General features: G+C 38.0%; 1 protein-coding gene across 1 annotated transcript in view; it reads right to left on the bottom strand.

Annotated features, from left to right (window-relative positions):
• The window catches only part of LOC115261050 (purine nucleoside phosphorylase), a 55,384-nt gene extending 40,266 nt beyond the window's left edge, over nucleotides 1-15,118 (bottom strand). The window contains exon 1 of the mRNA XM_062854152.1: nucleotides 14,906-15,118. Within this exon, the coding sequence (XP_062710136.1) occupies nucleotides 14,906-14,946 (41 nt within the window). The 5' untranslated portion in view covers nucleotides 14,947-15,118. The remainder of the gene's footprint in view (nucleotides 1-14,905) is intronic.
• Nucleotides 15,119-17,831: the final 2,713 nt, after the last annotated feature.

Raw genomic sequence — 17,831 nt, 5'->3', positions numbered from 1 at the left:
GCAGCATTACCACACACGTTGCATTATTCTCCTCTAAAATCGGTCTGCATTCTTCGTCGAAGCATTCGTTCCATCGATCTCGTTCCACGGACCCGATGCTGCTCTCGGATGCGTCGTTGATGGCGTTGCTTTAATTGTAGTCAGGCAGTGCACAGTGATCCACGAACCAGATTTACGAGGAAAGATGCATTCAGCGCCTTCAAATGTGTTTTTAGACAAATATGGTCTTCTACAAAGTTGTCCCTAATAATAAGGCCCTCTTTCCAATGAATGCGAGCAAAAGATTTTTTTTATGTTTGCCCCAACCCGTCATATCACCTTTTCAAAAAACTTTGATTTAAAAAAAGGAAGCACCTGTTACTATTGAACCAAAAAAGATAACGACCTTCTAGCGCACGAAACGATGCTTCAAATGCTCTACAAGTGTTTCTTGGGCGACTTTGATGAAAAATCGAAACTGAAAAAGTTAATGCCAGAAAACCGGCTTTTCTTGAACCACCCTAATGCTAATTCAGAAAAATATCTCTAGATCTGTCAATTTTGAAGCTACATAAAAACTATCTTCAGCAAACTTGCTTAAAATTGATAGATCTACAACTTTTCCGAAGAATGTATATGATTATCTTAGCAAATAAGAAAGTTTGGTTATGATGATTAACCTGGGCTTGTTAGGGGAATAGCTGTAAGTAAAAAGAAAAACGTATTAAGTACTGTTCCTTTGAATGCCACTAGGAATTTGCATCCTTTGACAGATACGTATTTCGACCTCAACCGTAAGGTCGTCTTCAGTGTCTTGTACTTAACACGATTTACTTTTTACTTAAAGTTTGGTTTCCAATTTCTTTGAAAATATGGACCATCCTAATTTTCATGCACATTGGAAAGAGGGCCTTATTATTAGGGACAACTTTGTAGAAGACCATATTTGTCTAAAAACACATTTGAAGGCGCTGAATGCATCTTTCCTCGTAAATGTGGTTTGTGGACCATTGTGCATTGCTCTAGCTAGAACATCGAGCTCACCCTCTTCCATAGAAGAGAATTATCAGACAAAAGAGGTACAAAAAAGCAACCCAGAAGGCGCGGCGATTACTCTTTATCCCAACTGGTAAAGGAAGGTAACAGATAATGACATGATTCTCGAAAATTTTGGTTGGAGACAAAACGGAAGCTGATTGAATTTGTTGCGTACTTTTCAACTGGATTGTCGCAACAAATGTAGGTTGTGACAATGACATTATTGTTGCGCGATGGTTGAACTTTGATTCAGTGCCCGCGTCTGGTAACGCCACAGAGAACAGACATCCAAGTCCGGTTCCGAAACTGTGTAAGGAATTTAACGGTCATTTGAAATCGACAACACAAGTGGCAATAGCGTGGCGCTGCAATCGGTTAATTTCCCATACTAATTTAATTCACCACATGAAATGTTTCAATTCACCACTGACTGTGGCAATATGGTGTTTGGTGGCGTTAGTGTTGCCATCGTGTATTGGTTTGCAACCTTACTCAAGTAAAGATTCTAATCCTTACACAACTTTCCGAATAAAATTTGTTCTAGTCTGGATGTCTGTTCTCTGTGGTAACGCTGCCTGGAGATTCTGCGCGTATGCTGAGGCCGAGGCGACATCCGATTGCTTCAGTCGCTCAAGGTTGCACCGCACAGTGCTGCGCCCCATAGACAAAAGTGAAAAAATCGACTTCAAAATTTTGTTCAATCTAGTATGCCATGCTGTTCATACATGCTTGAAGTATGTTGCTCGACCATTATAAGCTTGAAAATAGTGTTTATTATACCAAAAATAACCTAGATTATCAAACAGTGTTTTGCGTTGTCCATAGAAAAATAATATTTTATAAAACAGATTCATATTTGGCCTAGCTCATCATTATTAAACGTTTAAGTTTTCAGTGAAAATCAAAATGGAAGGTCTACAACACAGCAGTAGAATCTTTTTTTTTTGTTTGGCACGGCAACATGTTTCGATATTTGTGAAAATAAAATGTCATAATGTAAGTACTATATGGCGTAGAGAAAAAACGACCTCAAAATTCAAATTGATGAAACAAAAAATGACCTCAGAAGACCTCTCTGAATTTTTAATTATGTTTTTCTTTATAGTATCCGCTAAATACTGAATTCGACTCCAGCTGCTTTTATTTGCTAATTTGTTAGTAATCGAGTTTTTTCCGAGTGATGTATTTATAGTCAAAATCGAAGATATTTTTGATCAAGTGTTGTTTTCTGATCCATTCAAACGAAAAATGTATCAGTTTATATTGTTCCCTCATTTCCTTATGAGTCTGATGATTTCTACGAAGAATTTGAGGGTAAACTTCAAAGATTTCTCCAGTTTCAAAGTATGCAACTGGGCAAGAAATGGCCAAACGCACGACCTTCAAGAAACAAGATGTTCGATGAGAATAAAGTTTGGTGAATAAATCATTCTTCCAATTACCTTTTTATTATGATCTATATGTTCATACAGTTGCCTAAATTGCATTCTAGAAAAAAACAGCAAGATTAAAATAAATTGGCGTTTAAGACACTTAAGCGATTATGAATTATACATAGGACATTTATGCAAATTGTAACTTTTATCAAATTTGTCAACTTCACCGAAGACACTATTGAGAAAAAATGTATGGTACGTTAGTTATGATTTTTGTCCTGCAGTTCTATACATTCGCAGCACTGTGCACCGTAGTGGTCGCCGGTATCGTACATTGTTGATGACGGAAACTTTTAGACGCAGTTTGACCATCGTAAATGCTTAACAAAGTTCATGCATGGTTTGTAAAGTTGTTATATTTTTTTTATAAAATCCAATTTACAACTTGAGTTTTTGAAGTAGAAATCAGGCGATTCAAGCTTTGAGTTACCTTGAATTTGCTGTTGAAAACGTGAGCAAGAGATCGGCCTATGAAGTTTTAGTTTAGTTGAGTTTTAGCTGAAACAAAACCTTTCATATAAGCCGATTTTATTAAAACTATTACTAATCACGACGCTACAAAAGCCTAGACAAAAGCTTATCTATAGCAAAATAGTCAAGAAGAAAACCTTCTTGATCAGCGCGTCTGTTTATTTTTCAACCGTTCAGCATCCGACGACAATAACAAAAACACACCCCATCGAAACCTTTGACATTGATATGGCTACCATTGGAAGAATGCATGAACTCGTAGTAGGTATATGTAAATATACACTACCGGTCATAAATATGCACTTACGAACTCATCGCAATAACAAATAATCTCTCATCAAAACCTTCTGCTGAACATAATGCACAGCAAAGATCCCTTCTTCCAAGTTCTGAGATGTTCAAAGTATCAAACGTTCTGAGTAATTAAACCAGTACTGCAATATTGTTTTCGTAAGTTCAATACTTATGACGGGTAGTGTATACTGTATATACATATTAACATTCTCTATTATTGAATGGAATCATCTGGAAAACATTCAAGCGTTGTTGCCTTGTGCAATAGGTAACGGACGCCACGGATGATGCTTACAAAAACCCCATCCCATCTTATACCTACAATCCATACCTACTAGCAATAACAAGTTCACGCGATCGAAAGGCGTTCGTTACCAGGACATTCATTGCAGCTTTGCGTGGGGTCTTATCAATATAGCAGTTGGCAGTACCTAGGCAGGGTCTTCTCCTATTTGCTGATAATGTTTAGTGGAAAGGGGGTATAACGCCCCGCATAGAGAAATACAGATTGCCTTAGACTCCAAACAGTAAAACTCTTCTAACTGGTGGGGTTACATTTTCACAAATTGTTGCATTTTGGTTGAACAACAAGAAACCAAGCTCTTTGTAATATAAAAAACCAACATAAGCAACCTAAAGTAAATTGTAACCATATATTGTAGTGTTCAAATAATGTTGAATAATGTGAGAATGAAAAATTTCAATGAACAGTTGAAATGTACCTTCACGTTATGCCAAACGGTTTGTTTGGATATTTGGATTTCACACTTACATACGCATATTTTACTATAGATTATTATTACCCAACAGTTTGACATACAGCAACACGCATTAGTGTTCGTTTTCTCAACCGTTTCAAGAAAAAGGTGTCAACTGGGTCACAGATTTGCTTTGCATTTTTGTAAGCCTGCAGGTGCTTCAGGATGTGTTACTGGCGACCCAGGGTATAAACGTGGAGCAATGCCTGGTGGGACAACTCGCATTCGACAAGCTCAAGCACTGGATAAAGAAGCTTACAAGTGAAAATGATAATTGATTGATCCCTGAGTGCCTTTCTGTAATAAATCAGAATAATTGTTTAATTTTTAACACCTAGGCTCAGTGTACCAGTTATGGCTATAGTACCTCAAATTCGCCATAGTTGATTTTCAACCTTTAAAGATACAAATCAACAAGAAAAAAAAATCGTGAACAACAGATCACGATCACAAAAGATGATTGCAATCATTCAAACTTCACAATTTGCTCAAATTATGGTAGAAATAAATCATTTTCCTTAACATTTCGGCCTCCTTGCACCCTATTTCGCCATAGTGTACCAGTTATGACAACTCCCATAAGTAATGCATGTAAATAGTGCGAAGTGGAACCCAAATTAACAAATGTGTCCATAACTGGTACAGGGTTCCTATCATTGGCACACGTCGTAATAAATACTAAAAGTAGTTTTAGCTCCGTTTCTATATTTTTCCTGTAAAGTATTAAAACAAATCAATCATTTGACTTATTGTTTACATTCGTCGGTCTTCTTCTTATTTTTGTAGGTGGTGCGATAACTGGTACAGGCACCCTATTTGCTAGTTTATATTTTATTTTAAAGTGCGTTGGCTACTGAACTGCGCAGTCAGTCATCTTGAGTGTGAAAATGTAAAGTAAAATGTGAGATTGAATAAAATCAAGTCAGCGTATTCCGAGCCCTTTTTCTTCGATTTATGAAGAATAAATGCTTCGAAGACACCGGATTGACTTGATTCAATCGTGCAGTTCTTTTTACGTTTCCACACTTCCAGGAATTTCTGCGATAGTTCAGTAGTAAATTTATTCCCTGGGGAGGTTTTAACAATAGTACAAACATAACAAAACCGTGCTACGTACTGTTAATGCAACTGTATGATACTATATAGCCATAATTTCACATACAGTGCTTATTTTTATTCAAATTTTATAGGTCTACAGTTCTTGAATTGTTTGGTATACAGTGAACTGAGCAAAAAAATGGATGATATATTGACCTTCTGACAAACTGTAATCGAAAATTTTGTTCGAGAAAATCAACGTTTTTTTATTGTATCATAACTTAACCGCCTATCCCACATATTGTAATTTGCTCGATAACCATTCACCACACTGTTGAATCCATTCATGGTACTGTTGGTTTATTGTTACTTTTCATGGTATAGCATACTGTTGAGATACTGTTGTAGATAGTTGCCAACAGTATGGTGAACTGTACTGTTAGTGTTCACGATTATGCGGGGCCCCGCCTAAGTAAATGTGGTCATGCATTCAATTCATAAAAGTGTTCTAATCATGTGTTGGAAAGTTGTGCGAGACAAAGCACCCGCTGATATTTTCCCCTTTAGGCTTGAATAAAATACCTGGGCGCTCCATTGAACTGTATACTTCAGCATGAGCATTGGTGACTGCACGCTTCGTAATTGCTACTCCTAGATTGACATTTTTTTCAACAATTTTTTTCCATACAAAATCTCATACAAATTTCAATCGCAATGCGGAATACGGAAGCGCAACCAACAACACACTTGGACGTTAATAAATTCCTATAATTTAAATGCAACTACATTAAATATTGTGCCCTTTGTATCAATCGTCTTATTAACCACTAAATTGAAACGAAAAAAGCGCAAGAGGTGGAGCCAATATAAAACATCCATTCGTGTTATAAACGGTTTTAATTCGCAATCGATTTACAACCGAGATACAACTCATGGTCGACTTACAAGTTGTGACCGATTCGATAACTAGTCAGCTAGTCATCACATTCGTCACTGCCAGTGACTATGCGTCAACAGTTTCATCAATGTGATTAATAATTGTGTGAGTAAGAAGGTAGGAGTCAATATTTGAGTGATTCTCGCAATTTTTCATTGATTGTAAACTGATTTTCACTATTTTTTACATGAGCAATGATCATGATTGGTTCGAAAACGGCATTTGACAGAGGTTAATCAAAATATTTAGCGCTCGTATTTGTACGTCAATTGACAAACCATCACTTGACACACCTGGCGATATGGACCAGTAGGTCTGTGGCAAAAAGGGAGAAAAAAAATTGTGTGGGTAAAATTTACCGCAAAAAAGGCTGGACGAGAACGTCAATTTTTGTGCCGCTCCTGATTTATTGGTAAATCATGCATTGTGGCTCAGTATTTCCAACGCGCCTCAGTCTACTTATCATTTTGCGAGTGAAAATTTAGACTTTTGTAGTAAAAATGTACGCGCCATATTGCTTTGACAGAGTTCATTTCAGCAGCTTATTTAATGCACCCGTAAAATGCTGAAAATTAGTTTAGAATTTTTGCTTGCTAAATCATGTCTAGGACAACATTGCTTCACACGGTAGGACATAAACAACCAAAAAATGTTAACACTTACACGTTTACTTCTCGTCAACAATCCAGGGGATATCCATTTATAAAGCCTGTATCCGCAATAATCGGGACACAGAAGTACGACTGTAGCTCTGTAATGAATCGGTAAAATTAGCCAAATAATTGACTGAGAACTCATTTGGTGTATGTTCATTATTTGTGCCAAATTTCATAAAAATCGATGAATTACTTTTGACTGTGGATGAAAAACAAACAGACGTTGTTTTAAGCATTTTGTACAATCATGACCAATTTTCATTCGCATAACAGATGGTTATTTTACGCTACAGTTCAAAGTTTTGTGATGATAATTATGATATTCCGTTAGCAGTTATGATACTTATAGAGACATTTTTTTGCAAAATTTCATCAACTTTGATCAATTGGTTTGATAGCTACTGGTGTAGATATGGGTGAGTGTTAGTGAAAATTTTTCGTGTTTTTCATGTGCGATGTTTGCCTATTCATAACTTTTGAATTTCTCTGCCAATTTTCATGAAGTTTTCACAGAAGGTAGTTGATTATGTGGATATTATGCCTGCAAAATTTTATGATTATTGGTATAATACTTTATATAGTACAATCGAAACAATAAAGGGTGCTGACTATTTGCTGTCTGAGGGGCTAAAATCACGTTCAGTCCCAATACATGTTTCGACTATAAAATTGTTGATAGTGCATCGATTTTTTTTTTGAAATTTTGCCTATGTAACAAATGTAGATTAAGAGGTTTGTGTTCAAAATTTCAGCCATTTCCTTTGCCAAATTCAAAAGTAACAGCACTGACAAGCAAAACTAGGGGCTGTACAAAATTCAATGGCGCACATTCTACTCTTTCATGGCTACAACAAAAAGTACTGCACCGATTCACATGAAATTTCGTAGGTGAAATGAACACACCTTAAGTTGTTATTAGGCCAAATTTGAACAATATTGATGTATCTATTGCAGAGTTACAGCTGTATTTCTGTGTCCCAATTATTGCGGATACAGGCTTTAACCGAAGACGGCTAATAACAAGACAGACATCTACCCTCTTGCTCCATATACATTGGGAGCTACAAGCACACTAGCGCCGCGAACGACTTCAGGGAACAACATCATGAATGAGTGTGCGTGCGATGCTACAATTTCCGTGTACGTATTAGCATGCGCACGCACACAATCATGTTTTAATGTTCCTGTGAATCGTTGAGGGCGTTTCAACCATGTCGCCTGCGACAGGGTGAGAGCTGTCTGTCTTGTTATTAGCCGTCTTCGCTTTAACGTAAAGGAATTTGATCATTTTTTGAACCTCCCCTCCTCTATTTTATTTTTTGCCTTTCTCGTACACTAAGTGTACTGGAAAGGCTATATGTTCACTCCAAAAACGACTTTTTGATAGAAGGCCCGTAGGGTCAAGTCACATATACCAATCAACTCAGCTCGACGAATTGAGGTGATGTCTGTGTGTGTATGTATGTGTGTATGTGTGTGTGTATGTGTGTATGTGTGTATGTATGTGGACAAAAAAACTCACGTCACTTTTTGGCAGTAAACCTCAACCGATTTTAATGACCGACAGTTCATTCGACGCGGAATCTGGTCCCATTGTTTCCTATTGAAAATGGTTCAGATCGGTCCAGCCGTTCCGGAGTTATGGCCATTTACGTGTTCCGGACCAGTACCCTTGGAAGGGGCCATACATAAAAATGTAACAAACACATTCATGCGACACATCAAACTGCGGCATTTTGGATAACCTGATGAACAGTAGGCAAAAAAACAGTCTCCGACCATATCTGAACCGGTTGTGTTCCGGAACCGGTTCCGGATGTCCCGCCGGAAGTGGCCAAATATGAATGAGAACCAAATCCATGCATGCGACACATCAAATTGCGGCAATTTCGATAACCTGATGGACAGTTAGCAAGAAAACAGTCTCAGACCATATCCGAACCGGTACTGTATCGGAACCGGTTCAAGATGTCCCGCTGGAAGTGGTCAAATATAAAAGTGATCCAAACCCATGCATGCGACACATCAAACTGCGGCATTTTCGATAACCTGATGAGCAGTTAGCAAGAAAAAAGCTCAGACCATATCTGAAACGGAAGTGTTTCAGAACCGGTTCCGGGTGTTAATACGCCGGAAGTGGCCGTATATAAAAGTTGACAAAACTTTTGCATGCGCCACATCAAATCACGGCTTTTTCGACAACTTGATGACCGGTTATTGAGGAAGTAGGCTAAGACCACATTATGGACTGTCAGTACCAAACCCATGGCTGTTTCGATAACCTAATAAACTTTAGCAAGCAAATAGGCTCAGACTATTCAAGAGATTATCGGTAGTGTTCCGCAACCGGTTCCGGGCCGGAAGTGACACCAAACCCATGCATGCGATACTTCAAATCACGGCTTTTTAGGTAACATGATAAACAGTTGCAAGAAAATAGCCATATCAGTGTGTTACGGAACCTATTACGGGTGTCCCGCCAGAAATGGTGAAATGTGAAAGGCAACCAATACATGCGACATATCAATGACTTATTCAGTAACAAGATAAACGGTTAACCAACGAATAATCTCAGACCATATTTGGGAGAAGCGGTAGTGTTCCAGAACTAGTGACAAGACGAGTAACGCGTCGGAAGTGGTAAAATATAGAAGGGAACTAAACCATAACGGCGTTTTTGATAATCTGATGAACGGTCAACAAGAAAATAGTCTCAGGCCACATCAAGAATTTGTAATAATATTTCGGAATCGGTTGCGGGTGTTCCATCGGAAGTGATTTAATAGAAGTGTACCAAAATCATGCATGCGATACATCAAATCCCGGCTTTTTCAAAAATTTGCCGAACGGTTAGCAAGAAAATAGCCTCAGATCACATTAATTTTCGGCTTTTCAGGTAACCCGATGAACAGTTGACAAAAACATAGTCTCAGACCATATTTGAGACAACCAGAATCGGTTCCAGGTGTCCCGCCGGAAGTGGTCAAACGTAAAATTTAACAAAACCCATGCAAGCTGCACATCAAATAGCGGAATTATAAAAGTGAACAAAATAAGTGTCAAAGCGATAAATCGCATTGTGGCTTTTTTGATATCATGTAAACGTTGGGTAAGATTATAAGTGAAGAAATGGTCTAAGCGATCTCTTTAAATCACCCCATTTCAAATTCCTGCGGTGTTAATGTATAGTAGGATGGATCATCGTTTTATGGAAATAATATAATTTAATCGCATCAACACCTTATACAGTTTTTCAATCTTCACTCTCCTTATGCTTCTAAAATTACTGCTAACAATTTGTGTGCGGCTGGTTGAGCCCTCACTCTTCTCATTGCGATTGAAATTTGAATAGCAAATTTATATTTTCTGCATTTTTATCGTAGGAAGGTCTAATTTTACATGAATCGTGTTACCAATAAAATATAGCCTAAAGTGTGCTGAAATAAACATTGGCGAAGATCGCAAAGTGATCTGTGATTGTGAATAAAGTAAACCTTCTTCATGCATTAGCTGACCCTCACCCCGCTGCCGTAGTGGATGGAATGGGGTCATAATGACCCCAATACACGACTAGGGTTGAGGTGGTCAAGCAGTCAACTGAGAGGTCTGATATTTTTCTGCTCTGTTTTGCTGTTGAACATAACATCGGAATATCACCAATAATTTTTTTTAAATCGATGATGGCTTTGTTAAAATTGTTGCTTTTCTATGTAAAGTGTTTTCAGGATTCAGGAATGTTTTGGCTAACGTCGACGAAACGTTCATGAGTACATATTCGACGAGAAAGGCACTATCACCACTAGGTGGATTAATCTAGGTTTTTTTTTGTAGGAATCCCCAAATATTTTAGTACGGAGCATAAGGTTTCTCAATCCCCTTCTCACCTCATACTATTACGTAATGTATCTTGTCCGACTGTAACATGTATTCAAATCCTTCCAGTGGTACCAGTCGGTCTGTACTACGAAAAAAAGTGCAGAATTTAACAACAAATTAAGCATTTACCAGTGCTTGTATATTCTTCTTGGTTTGAAGAAGGAATGGTATGATGTATGAATTCTTTATTGAGTAATTTACTGAAAAGTGTAGAACTAGCTTTAGTTAAAATACACAAAAAAATGTTTATGATGTTATTTCAATTTAATATGGAGCAACTATGGTATAATAATGAATCAATTGTTTAAATATGAAAATCAACTTGCATTTTTTTAATGTAACAAAAATGTTTTACCTCCAATTAATTTTTTAATCACTTTAATTTAATAAAATTGAAGAATATGTTGGAAAATTTATGAAGAAAACGATACATTTTATTTGTACATAACTTCGTTTTTTTTTGGAAACATTTAAGTTTTTATAGTGCATTCTATCATTTTTATGCTTTCAAAAACCTTTTGTCGCAAATTTTGCAGCTTCCATCCCTTCTGTCAAAATTTTTCGTTATGTTCTAAATGGGCCTTTTCATTTGACGTCTTAAATCAGCTGATTGTTCGGGCGTTTGACAGTTCTTCTATGAAGATGACACGTTCTTGTTAGCAGCTGTTGTTCAAGCTTTGTAAACAAATGCATGCACGGATCTGTCACATGAAAAGGCGTATAGGGTACTGCAGGCACCTGATCTAACCTCACTTTGTCTGACAGCTCAGCGAGCTTGTTTACATGGTGTTGGAATTTTTATCGAGCGGCGAAAATTAAATTTACGTTTGCCGTCCCGAAACTATTATGATACGGAAATATCGATTATATTCAACTTTACTAGTACAAAACCAATCGTCTAATTGCCGTTTTACTGAAATTGTATCGAAAAACAGTTTTGCCGGATATCCGCCAGAGACTAAGTCCATGTAAACAAGCTGGCTGAACTGTCAGTGCACGGCATCGTGACGTCATCTTGGCGTATCCTATTAGTTCCAAGTAAACATGTTTATAACAATCAGTATCAATGTTTTGGTTGTTTTGGTTTGTAAACGGTCGTAACTAAGATTCGTTGAAACAATCAGATTATACCTCAGTTACAAATTGATTTCGCAAATTTCAACTAACGATGACGTTTATTTACATTGCGCTAGTTGTTATAAATATTATCGTCGCACCACCAAATCGTAGTCGTCGCTAGAAGCACATGCGAAGTTGCAGCTGCGAAGTAAATTTGAATCTATTTTTTCTGTTGCGCATCATTAAGCTAATTAAGAGCAACAATATGCACTAATCCAAATTGAGTTGCGACATTTCTAAGTAGGTTAAAAATCAATTTTCGCACGTTCGGTCACTTCGTATTTCGACCAAAAGCATAATATGTTATACCTCAGTTTGGCTTTCGCAACAGGATTTTAACATCCGTTGTTCCATGAAAACTCAGTTGCAACATGTTTGCAACGATGATTATTTCTATTTTAGTTGCAGGTGCTACTTGGGACACTCCCGATTAAAAGTTTTGGGTCACTCCCACAAAAACAAGTCAGGAAGCGCAGTAGGCGTTGCCGCGTGCAGACGTGTTTAGAGCTGCTCGTCACAAATTCTTTCGCGTCCGCTTGTTCGTTTTTTTTCTTCGCGATTATGCTGACGGTTTGGCCGGTGCTACGCCATCCGTATCCGCGTGTGAAAGAGTTTTTTGTGTTATGTGGTGAATTGTACAGTGATTCGTGGTTTTGGGAAGAATTGTGAAGAATTATAAAGAAATATTTTCAAAATTAATTCCATGTTGCTGAAGCTTTTGACCGACAAATCGTGATATGATTGGTAGCGCTACGCCATCCGGAGGCGTTTTATTGTCTTGTGTGCGATTGCATGCCGCTGCAAGCAGGTCGGATAACGCACGCGGTGCCGGAATTCCTATCGGGAGTGTCGAAAAATTAGCCTATTCCGCGTTTTGCCAACCGACAGCTTTTTATGTTTGGAGTGTTTGTTCTGTTTTTTTTTTCGGGGTTTTCTACGGTTTCGGCTAATACACCACGCCATCAGTGTTTAGAGAGTTCTAGAATCAAATAATGTAGCCTCATGTCCATAATTTTGAAAGAGATAAAGTTACGTGTGTTCTAATGATGACTGATTGCGTGCGCGAAGGTGGTGAGACGAGGAGTGACCTGACTGTGCGAGAGGAGGAGTAAGCCTGACTGCGGCGTGAATACGTTACCATGGTGATGGCAGCGCTACCTTGGATGTTTTTCGGTGAGATTGTTCTGATCATTGATTGTACAACAAATTGAATTAAATACGCGCCAGTTTCGAAGATTATCTTTGAATCAGGAAGTGTGTTTGCAGTATCATTATCCATTTGATAACGGTAATGCACACATGCGGGGCTTATTGTAAGTGAAAGTGACTTCTGAATGGACGTGTCTCTCCAGCCATTCTGAAATGGGTCTCTGAATCTGCAATAGAGCTATCACCATCTAACTCCCGGACTAAAGCCTTTTGCAGTAGCATCAATATGGTATTGCAGAAATCTTTTTTCCATAATATCACTGCCGGACAGTGGGATTTAGTTGGATCACACACACACACACACACTCCCACAAAAACAAGTCATTTTTGCGCATCTGCGTACTGCGATTTTACAATAATGGACTCGTTTAAGTTGCGCTTTACTCTATAAATAAACCTTTTGATTTATTTCGAAGTACTGTACTTATGTTATTCATCGATTTCAATTCGGCGTATGATACAATCGATCGAGAATAGCTATGGCAGATTATGCACGAATACGGATTCCCGGATAAACTGATAAATATGTTCCATAACATGTGCCTTATGAATAGTATAACAAATCTTATTCTCTTCATAATTAATTGCTTATGACTGGTATAAGATAACCTTATACTTTTGAAAATAGGCGCCTAATACTTTCGATTAGATTTCCGTATAGTTTATATTAGAAATGCTAAATGGCAAAAATGTATAACATTTTCTTATACATTCAATAAGGAAATTCCTTTTCGTGTTGGTTTCGCTAATGATATTGATATTATAGCTCGTAAATTTGAGACGATGGCGGAAACGTACATCCGATTAAAGAGTGAAGCCAGGCGAATCGGATTAGTCATTAATGTGTCAAACACAACACAAAGTACATGATGGCAAAGGGCTCAAGGGAGGAGTCACCGCGCCCGCCACCCCGAATTTATATCGACGGTGATGAAATCGAGGCGGTTGAAGAATTCGTGTACTTGGGCTCACTGGTGACCGCCGACAACGACACCAGCAGAGAAATTCAGAGGCGCATTGTGGCAGGAAATCGTGCTTACTTTGGACTCCGCAGAACTCTACGATAACTATCTAGAAAACGCTGATTAGACCGGTCGTCCTCTATGGGCACGAAACATGGACCCTACGTGCAGAGGACCAACGCGCCCTTGGAGTTTTCGAACGGAAGGTGTTGCGTACCATCTACGGCGGAGTGCAGATGGAAGACGGGACTTGGAGAAGGCGAATGAACCACGAGCTGCATCAGCTGCTGAGAGAACCAACCATCGTCCATACCGCGAAAATCGGGAGGCTACGGTGGGCGAGTCACGTCATCAGGATGTCGGATAGCAACCCGACTAAAATGGTTCTCGAGAGTCATCCGACCGGTACAAGAAGACGTGGAGCGCAGCAAGCTAGGTGGGTCGACCAAGTGGAGGACGATCTGCGGACCCTACGCAGAGTGCGGAACTGGAGACAAACAGCCATGGACCGAGTGGAATGGAGACGGCTACTATGTACAGCAAAGGCCACCCTGGCCTTAGCCTGATCGGTAAGGTAAGGTAAGTAAGTACTTATGTTATGTGTGAGTGGTATCCGTTTATGATATGATCCATTTTACTGGTGATACCCAAATGCACTAGTACCTCCAGAGGCTATTGAGGTTGCTTGACAATTCCTGAGTTTCATATGTGATTTCAGTAACCTATAAACTTTCATTCAAGATGCATCACGAAGTTATTTATATGCTCAATCCATAGATATGACAATACAGATATGTTTGACAAAACGCTAGTATTATCAAGATGATGAGCGTTTGCTCATCATTACATTTAAGTGCAATTTTCATAGCCCTAACCAATCATTACTTAATCAACTCTGTTATCTATGGTGAAATAGTCAAGCTATTTTGGAACGACTCATTTTGACAAACAAATCCAAGCGCTTGTGCAATGTTGATCATGGGATGAACTTAGAACTCATTAAGCAATGTTGTTGACAGAATACGTTTACGAGTATATGTGGTGACACTAAACAAATGTCGAAGTCACGTGAAATCACTTATCATTAGTTATAGTTGATGGTTTTGACAACAACAAAACAATCAATACTCACATTCTTCCAAAGTTTAGTTTACAGTCATTGAACGAAGTCATGTTTAGTTTTTTTTTATTGACACCACGTGAACTTCCTATATCGCACTTATTATTCTTAAATTAATATCACTAATATTGTTCTTCAGTAAGGTTTCGTTTCACTTTACGTTTCCCGCTTCACTTTTTCAATTTTTCCTTCCCGAGGCTGATCCTTGTCAGTTGGCAATCGAGTGCAAATTAAGGCAAGCCTACCAGTTGAATCCGCTATTTATAATTAATAGCATTATTTTTTTCACTCCAGCATTTTTTCCAACTCATCATACTACATGAGCGTATAGTTTACACACAGTAAACTAGTGTGTAAATTTATTTTCCGCTAGGCATCTCCTCACATGCAAAGCCCTGCGCGATGATTACCCGTGCATAGTTCTAGCACACAGTAGTGCAATCAGTCAGTCAGTGGTGGTATCTGTGATCATCACAGCGAAAGGATCGCGCATTATCAACAACAAGGAGAAGCAAGACGCGAAGAAAGTTTCGCCAGCCCATGTGGGATTGCAATGAGCCGCATGCGCGCGCGTATGCATGGGGGGCAGTTGCTATGATCAACAACCGATGGAAAGTAAGCAGCCTGTTTCTGTGATGTGTGATGATGATCGTCTTCGTCGTTGTCGTCATCATTCACGAGTTGTGTGTTATCAATAAAGTGGGATGGATTCTTACTAGTGGGCTAGTTCGTAATCATCCGGAGCACTAGTTATTGTTGTTTTTCGTTGGGATTTAAATATCAATTAACTACTAGTAACGCATACATGAGCTGCGAAGATCAGACGCTGTCGTGAAGGGGGGACAAACGTAAGCGAGTAAAGCCCAATGATAATGAAACACTTCTAGAACAATAAAAACATCGATTAATCAGTGGCGTATGTAATGCAAAAAACCCGATTTAATCCACCTATGGTGAACAGAACCCTTCTTACACTTATTAAAATTATTGTTGTATTATTTGTATTTAACGTATTTGTTTTGTGTAATTTACCAAAAGTTCTAGAAAATATTGTGGATTTAGCATCTAGTGGATTGGTTTCCAAAATAGCATCATGGACCATGGACTAAACTACCAGAAATGCCAGACACTTCCTAGAGTCTTGTATGAAATGTTTAAAAAATAGCTTACATATTCTGGAATTTTGTATCTTTTATTAACTGCCAAGAGATCTTGAATCGATTAACAAATGGGTAAGAAAATCAGCGAGATACAATATATCTTAATCAGTCAATTAAATTAGCTCCGAAGTACTTGGTATTCATGGTTATGGTGTAAAAACGACAAAAATGATATATCTACTAAGTTAATCAGTTTTGGCATTAGCTAGTTATTTTGGCTGTCTGGTTCTTCAAAGCTTTCATTTAACATATTGTTAGTTTCCATAAAATTCCTGTGTATTTGTAATTTGTTATTTATAATTTTGTTGCAAACAATAACCTGCTAGTATACACTTTGTATGAGGTCAGCATCATTTATTTAAAAATAGACTGGTCAAAAACAAATGCAAGATAACAAGTGAATATAATAAAAAAAAAATTATTGAAATACTCTTCGTAAGATATCTCAGTAATCAAATGCCGAATCGAAATAAAATTGCAGGGCCTTATACAAGCATATTGTAGCTTTCATTTGGGGCTTAGAGAACCCAAAACGGTTGACAGACGGCTGAGATATTTATTATGGTACCCTTGGCCAAAAATCTCTCAAAGAGTTAACCTGTATTACTCCCAAGTACTCTTTGAAAGATATCTCGGTAACCAAACGTCCAATCCTAATGAAATTGTATAGGGCTCTACTAGAATGTTGTAGCTTTTATTTGGTGCCAGGATAACCGAAATCGGTTGACAGACGGCTAAGATATTTATTATGATACTTTTGGTCAAAAATCTCAAAAGGTTTAGTTGTATAAATCCGAAGTACTCTTCGAAAGATATCTCTGTAACCAAATATGCAATCGAAATAAAATTTCTGGGCGATCTACTAGGGTGATGTAGCTTTCATTTGGTGCCAAGAGAACCCAAATCGATTGACAAACGGTCGAAATATTTATTATGATACACTTGGTCAAAAATCTTAAAAAGTTTAGAAGTATGACTCATAAGTACTCTTCGAGAGATATCTCGGTAACCAAACGTCCAATCGAAAAAAAATTCAATAGCGTTCTACTAGGATGTAGTAGCTTTCATTTGCTTCCAAGAGAACTCAAATCGGTTGACAGACGGCTGAGAAACGTGGGTGACTTTTTTTTGTAACGCACATACACACACACACATACACACATACACACATACACACACACACACACACACACATACAGACATTTGCTCAGTTCGTCGAGCTGAGTTCATTGGTATATGAGACTCGGCCCTCCGGGCCTCGGATCGAAAGTCGGTTTTTCGAGCGATATTTATACCCTTCTTATGGGTGTAAGAAGGGTAAAAAAGAATTTATTTAAATACTCTTCGTAAGGTATCTCAGTAATCAAATGTCGAATCGAAATAAAATTTCAGGGCCTTATACAAATATATTGTAGCTTTCATTTGGTGCTTAGAGAACCCAAGTCGGTTGACAGACGGCTGAGATATTTATTATTGTACTCTTGGTCAAAAATCTCTCAAAAAGTTAACCTGTATTACTCCCAAGTACTCTTTGAAAGATATCTCGGTAACCAAATGTCCAATCCTAATGAAATTGTATAGGGTTCTACTAGAATGTTGTGGCTTTCATTTGGTGCCAGGATAACCGAAATCGGTTGACAGACGGCTAAGATATTTATTATGATACACTTGATCAAAAATCTCAAAAGATTTAGTTGTATAAATCCTAAGTACTCTTCGAAAGATATCTCTGTAACCAAATGTCCAATCGAAATAAAATTTCTGGGTGATCTACTAGG

This window comes from Aedes albopictus, chromosome 2 (assembly GCF_035046485.1).
Source record: "Aedes albopictus strain Foshan chromosome 2, AalbF5, whole genome shotgun sequence".
NCBI lineage: Eukaryota > Metazoa > Arthropoda > Insecta > Diptera > Culicidae > Aedes > Aedes albopictus.
Note: the sequence above shows the minus strand (reverse complement) of the source record. Positions and strands in the feature narration are given on the sequence as shown.